At 41.6% G+C, this 6,806-nt stretch overlaps 1 protein-coding gene across 1 annotated transcript; it reads left to right on the forward strand.

Annotated features, from left to right (window-relative positions):
- Window positions 1-2,849: 2,849 nt before the first annotated feature.
- On the forward strand, window positions 2,850-6,599 carry DEFB129 (defensin beta 129). The gene is made up of 2 exons (XM_045444992.1): window positions 2,850-3,073; window positions 5,667-6,599. The coding sequence occupies exons 1-2, from the start codon at window positions 3,016-3,018 to the stop codon at window positions 6,110-6,112; spliced, it is 504 nt and encodes a 167-aa protein (XP_045300948.1). The 5' UTR covers window positions 2,850-3,015; the 3' UTR covers window positions 6,113-6,599.
- The last annotated feature ends 207 nt before the right edge of the window (window positions 6,600-6,806 follow it).

The raw sequence follows: 6,806 nt of genomic DNA on the forward strand, positions 1-6,806 counted from the left end.
CACATTAAAACTATCATACACCATGATCAAGAGGGATTTATTCCAGGGATGCAGGATGGTTGAACGTCTGCAAATGAGACGTCATGTGACTCAATAAAAGATAAAAATCATACAGTCATCTCAATAGATGCAGAAAAAGCATTTGACAAAATTCAACATCCATTTATAATATAAACTCTCAACAAAATGGCTATAGAGGGAACATACCTCAACACAATAAAGACCACATATGACAAGTCCACAGCTAACATCATGCTCAATGGAGAAGAGCTGAACTCTTTTCCTCTAAGATCAGGAAAAGGACAAAGATGCCCACTCCCACCACCCTTATTTCAACAAAGTATGAGAAATCCTAGCCAGAGCAATTAGGCAAGAAAAAGAAACTAAAGGCATCCATGTGAGAAAAGAAGGAGAAAAACTGTCACTATTGGCACAGGATATATTGTTACACAAAAGACCCTAAAGACTCTACCAAAAAACTGGTAAAACTAGTAAGTGATTCAGTGAAGTTGCAGGGCACAAAGTCAATACACAAAACTCGGTTGTGTTTCTAAACATGAATAATGAACTATAGAGAAATGAAGAAAACAATCCCATTTACAACTTCACCTAAAAGAATAAAATAGCTAGGAATAAATTTAACCAAGGAGGTGACCTATACTTTCATGACCCATACGGAAAGTATAAGATATTGATGCTAGAAATTGAAGGTGACACAAATAACGGAAAGATATTTCATGCTCATGCATCAGAAGAAATAGTATTGTTAAAACGGACATACTACCCAAAGCAGTCTATAGATTCAGTGCAGTCCCTATCAAAATTCCAATGGAATTTTTCATAGAAATAGAACAACCAGCCCTAAAAGTTGAATAGCACCACAAAAGATCCCAAAGAGCCAAAGGAACTTTGAGAAAGAACAAAGCTATAGGCCTGGTGCTTCCTTTTCTCAAATTACATTACAAAGCTATAGTAATCAAAACAGTATGGTCTGAGCCTAAACCCAGACCCACAGAACAATAGAAGAGAGAGCCCAGAAATAACACTCACAGATATATAGTCAATTCATTAATGACAAAGAAGCCAAGAATATACAATAGGGGAAGGACAGTCTCTTCAATAAATGGTGTTGGGAAAATTGAACAGTCACAAAAGAATTCGCAAAAGAATGAAACTGTACCACTACCTCACACTGCACACAAAAATTCACTCAAAGTTAAAGACTTGAACATAAGATCTGACAACATAAACTCCTAGAAGAAAACATAGGCAGTAAGCTCCCTGACATCAGTCTGGGCAGTGATTTTTTGGATTTGACACCAAAAGCAAAGGAAACAAAAGCAAAAACTAACAAATGGGACTACACTAAACCAAAAAGCTTCTGCACAGCAAAGGAAACCATCAACAGAAGAAAAAGGCAGCCTACCAAATGGGAGAAAATATTTGCAAACCATGTATCTGGTAAGGGGTTAATATCCAAAATATATAAAGAACTCATACAACTCAACAACAACATATCTAATTACGTATGGATAGAGAATCGATCCATTTTTCCAAAGAAGACATACAGAGGGCCAAGCCGTTCATTAAAAGGTGCTCAGTATCACTAATCACCAGGGAGATGCAAATCAAAATCACAATGAAATATCACTTCATGCTTGTTAGAACGGCTATTATCAAAAAGACAAGAAATAACAAGTGTTGGCAAAAATGTGGGAAAAACAAGACCCCTAATGCACTTTTGGTAGGAATGCTAATGGATGCAACCACTATGGAAAACAGTATGGAGAGTCCTCAAAAAATTACAAACGGATCTATCATTATGATCCAGCAATTCCATTTCTGGGTATTTTTCTGGAAGAAACAACAACATTAACTCAAAGACATACATCTACACCGCCCCCATGTTCATTATACCATTATTTACAATAGCAAAACATCAAAGCAACCTTTAGTGTCCACTGATGAATGAGTGGATAAAGAAAATGTAGTATATATAAAATGGGCCATAAGAAAGAAAATACTGCCATTTGCAACAACACGGATGGACCTTGAGGGCATTACGCTAAGTGAATTAGGTCAAGACAGAGAAAGACAAATACCATATGATCTCACTTATATGCAGCATCTAAAAATAAATGAACTCATAGATACAAAGAACAGATTGGTGGTTGCCTAGGGTGGGGGGAGCGAAGGGGGGCAAAATGGGTAAAGATCATCAAATGATACAAATGTCCAGTTAGAAAATTAGTAAGTCCCAGGGATATAATGTACCACATGGTGACTACAGTTAATAAAATTATATTGTATATTTGAAAGTTGCAAGACAGTAAATCTTAAAAGTGCGGTGATGGATGTTAACTAGACTTACTGTCATAATCATTTCACAATATATACAAATATCAAATCATTACGTTGAACGCTTGAAACAAATATGTTATATGTCAATTATATCTCAATAAAAAAGTTCAAGTTATGCCAAGGGGCGCCTGGGTGGCTCAGCTGGTTAAGCAACTGACTCTTGATCTCGGCTCAGGTCATGGCCTCATGGTTGGTGAGATTAAGCCCCACATCAGGATCTGTGCTGACAGCACAAAGCCTGCCTGGGATTCTCTCCCTATCTCTGCCCCTCCCCTGCTAGCTCGTTCTCATTCTCTCTCAAAATAGATAAATAAATCAACAATTTCTTTTTAAGTTATGCCAAGAGCTGCCTCCAACAAACTCATTCAACATACATACACTGAATTATCATGGTAATCCAGTGCTCATGCTAACCGGTGGAGATGCCAGTACTCATATCTTATATGTCTTATGTTTCCCGCAGGATCAAGAGCAGAAGTAGGTTGCACAGAAGCGTTCAGGAAAGCTGTTCTCAGACAGAATCAGTGAAAATACAACTGCTGTGAGCCGTGGCTGCACTTCACTGCTCACAGCCTCAGGCCATGAAGAGGCCAATAAAGGCTGGAGCCCAAGAACTCCAACCCAGATCGAAGGCTTCCTCTCTGGCACCCAGCCATGAAGCTCCTTTTTCCTATCTTTGCCAGCCTCATGCTACAGTACCAGGTGAACACAGGTAATGTGGAATCATGGGATTAAAAGGGGTCGGTGTGAGGAAGCAGGGATTTGGCTGTCCATGACAATGGGAACCCAAGTAACGCTGACAGATGAGATGCCCAAACAGATGGCTGAAGAGTTTGCCTATTGCCTCAGTCATGCACGGTCCCCCATACATCCCCAGAGGCCCCAATCCTAGACTCTGCTGATAGGGATATACGCAGAGCTACAGAGAAAGCAGGGTGTTTTCTGTGTGTGCTCAGAAACTATCCAACATATAAAGGCTGCCTTCCTGCCCTCTACATAGCTATCATCTGGGACTCAGCCAAGTCTACCTCATTTTTGCTCTATTTCTAATTTAAACCATCTTTTGAAGCAAATGTTCATATCAGTTTATACTCTGGTGTAATACGAAGTCCCTTCCCTTGTGCTCAAAACATCTCCTCTAAGGATCCAATAAAAAGGTCTCTGTTCTCCATCTCAACTTTTTCAGATTTGTAAAGTTTCATCCCTTTTCTCAGGCTTTGTCTTCTCGGAAACTGCCAAATCACTCATCAGGGCATCTAGGAAAGCATTGTGGCAAAATGCTAAACCAGAGGACTGAATGTTGTTTTTTCGAAAGAAAAGAGAAGCGTTAAGACTTGTTTCAGAATACAAGAATCACCCAGATATTTAGAACAACTGGCAATGGGTCAGGGAAGGGAAAGTGAAAGAGTCAAGATATTTCTAATGTTTTTACCTTGGGACCTTAAGAGAAGTAACATAAGCAGGTATGGCCGTGTTGTCTTGGGTAAAGTCATTTAGCTACTTTGAGCCTCAGATTCCACATGAGTATAGCAGGTTAACCCATGCAGCTGCTTGAAATATACGAAGTTTACTGTTTTGTCTCTGGAGAGAAAGGGTGTTGAAATGTATGTGAACATTAGGTGCTACTTAAGCCTCTTACTATTTATGGAAAATCAGTTGAATTGGTAACATTATAGAGCAAGGGAGAACTTTCCTGGGTCAGAAAAAAAGGTGAAGACATTGGGACAAAAAAAAAAAAAAAAATCAGGTGAAGATGAGATTCTAAACAAAGCAACCATGTGGGAGTTACCTTGGTAGAGATGAGACTATGGCTATGATTAGGAATAAGGGACATTATCTGAGGGACAGAATGTCCAGAGAGGCTGAAAATGATGAACACTACGCCCAAGGAACCACAGGTCAAGCAAGAGTCAAGGAGAGTGAAGTCATGGACCACTGGGTTTGGCAAGAGGTCAGCTCTCCTGAAAGTCCTATTGCTGTCTTTTGAAATTCTTTCTTGGATTAGCTTTATGACAGATTTTGCTCTTGTAGGTATTTCCTAGGATCAGGAGGAGAGACAGTGATGCCCTGTAAGTGTCTAAGATGCTAAGTGGGGGGTCTAACATCATATCCTGGTGGTGCCTGGGTGGTTCAGTCGGTTAAACATCTGACTCTTGGTTTCAGCTCAGGTGATGACCTCATGGTTGGTGGGTTCAAGCCCCACAGGGGACTCTGTGCTGACAGCGAGGAGCCTGCTTGGGATTCTCTCTCCCTCCCTGTCTGTCCCTCCCCTGCTCATGCTCTCTCTCTCTCTCTCAAATACATAAACTTTAAAAAGTAAATTATAAATAAATAAATAAATAAATAAATAAATAAATAAATAAAATAGTATGCTAAAGCAAAAAGTTGTGTTTCCCTTTTTTCCCTTCCTCTATGTGCCCTAGATTTTTGGATTTCAGGGGTGTACAGAGATTTTCTTAGCCTGCCAGGGACTTTCATCAACATCCCTAACATTGCATTTAAAACTTGGCATTTGGGGGGCACCTGGGTGGCGCAGTCGGTTAAGCGTCCGACTTCAGCCAGGTCACGATCTCGCGGTCCGTGAGTTCGAGCCCCGCGTTGGGCTCTGGGTTGATGGCTCAGAGCCTGGAGCCTGTTTCCGATTCTGTGTCTCCCTCTCTCTCTGCCCCTCCCCCGTTCATGCTCTGTCTCTCTCTGTCCCAAAAATAAATAAACGTTGAAAAAAAAAAAAAAACTTGGCATTTGGGGCGCCTGGGTGGCGCAGTCGGTTAAGCGTCCGACTTCAGCCAGGTCACGATCTCGCGGTCCGTGAGTTCGAGCCCCGCGTCGGGCTCTGGGCTGATGGCTCAGAGCCTGGAGCCTGTTTCCGATTCTGTGTCTCCCTCTCTCTCTGCCCCTCCCCCGTTCATGCTCTGTCTCTCTCTGTCCCAAAAATAAATAAACGTTGAAAAAAAAAAAATTTTTAAACTTGGCATTAATAGGGGCACCTGGGTGGCTCAGACAGTTAAGTGGCCAACTTCGGCTCAGGTCATGATCTTATGGTGCATGAGTCCAAGCCCTGCGTTGGGGTTCTGTGCTGCCAGGTCAGAGTCTGGAGCCTGCTTTGGATTCTGTGTCTCCCTCTCTCTCTGTCCCTCTCTTGCTCACAGTCTGTCTCTCTCTCCCAAAAATAATAAAATAAAACATTTTTTTAAAAACTTAGCATTAATAAGCAACCTCTTACTCTATTCCTCTCCCTCCAACAGTCTTAATATCATATCTAGCTATTAACCTTAGCTCAATGGTTTCTTCTTTTCTTTGTGCAGAGTACTTTGGCTTGAGAAGATGTTTAATGGGTTTTGGGAGATGCAAAGACTACTGTGCCGTGGGTGAAACGGAGATACAGAAATGCAAGAAGAGGAAATGTTGCATTGGACAGAAAGTGGTTCAAATGATAAAAAACTACATGCAAAATGAAATGTCCCACACACTTGAAAGGAACTCCCAAGAACACCTACAAGTTACCAAGAATCCTGATGCTTTGATACAAACAAAATACCAAATTTTATCTCTTCTCCCCAGAACCAAAAGCATCAGCCCTTTTGCCAACGTTCACCCCCTCCTCATCCCAAATGCCACCACTGTAAACGCAGCCATCACCAACCCTACGACCTCATGCAAGATCACATACACTGCAATTTCTGCCAAGAACAACACCACAGAAAGCAGAGATTCGGCCAGTGACTCCTCACCACCAGCACCACCGCCATAGACACTCTCAATGCCATGACTGGAGCCGGAGGAAGCAGATGAGCAGAGGAGTCTTTCCCTTAAAACACCAGGTTCCTCTCCATCTTTGCTGGCTGTAAAATGAAACAAAGGACTGTTTCCTCAGTCATTAGTCATTCAATAAATACCGTTCAATCACCTACAGTTTACATAATGTTATCGTTCTCACGGAAACCTCACAGAGGAAACAGAGCTAGAGAGGAATGGAATTTTAGTTTGCATGCCCGGGAGAAAGTGAGCACTGAACTTGGCTCACGGATAGCCCAGATTAGGCCTCTGTAACGAGGATTTATGGTTCTCATCTGATGCGCCTTTCTTGAGGTAACAGGACAAAAAAAAAAATATATCGTCATTATTTTCTTTTTTCATAGGTTTTTTAGAAAAGGCCCATATGCAAGACAGAATGTGGGCAGACTAAGTCTACCTTCCCCGCAGAAGAACATAACCTAATTCATGGAGCCATTAAAATTTTTTTTTAGTGTTTATTTTTTTTTTATTTTTGAGACAGAGAAAGAGCATGAACGGGGGAGGGTCAGAGAGAGGGGCACACAGAATCTGAAGCAGGCTCCAGGCTCTGAGCTGTCAGCACAGAGCTCATGGCGCCATTTAAGATAAAAATCTGGGGGAACAGGGGAAGGGAGGACGGCTAAGGGAGAAGGTGTAGGACTTCTATCTCT

The sequence above is a fragment of the Leopardus geoffroyi genome, chromosome A3 (genome assembly GCF_018350155.1).
Source record: "Leopardus geoffroyi isolate Oge1 chromosome A3, O.geoffroyi_Oge1_pat1.0, whole genome shotgun sequence".
Classification (NCBI taxonomy): Eukaryota; Metazoa; Chordata; class Mammalia; order Carnivora; family Felidae; genus Leopardus; species Leopardus geoffroyi.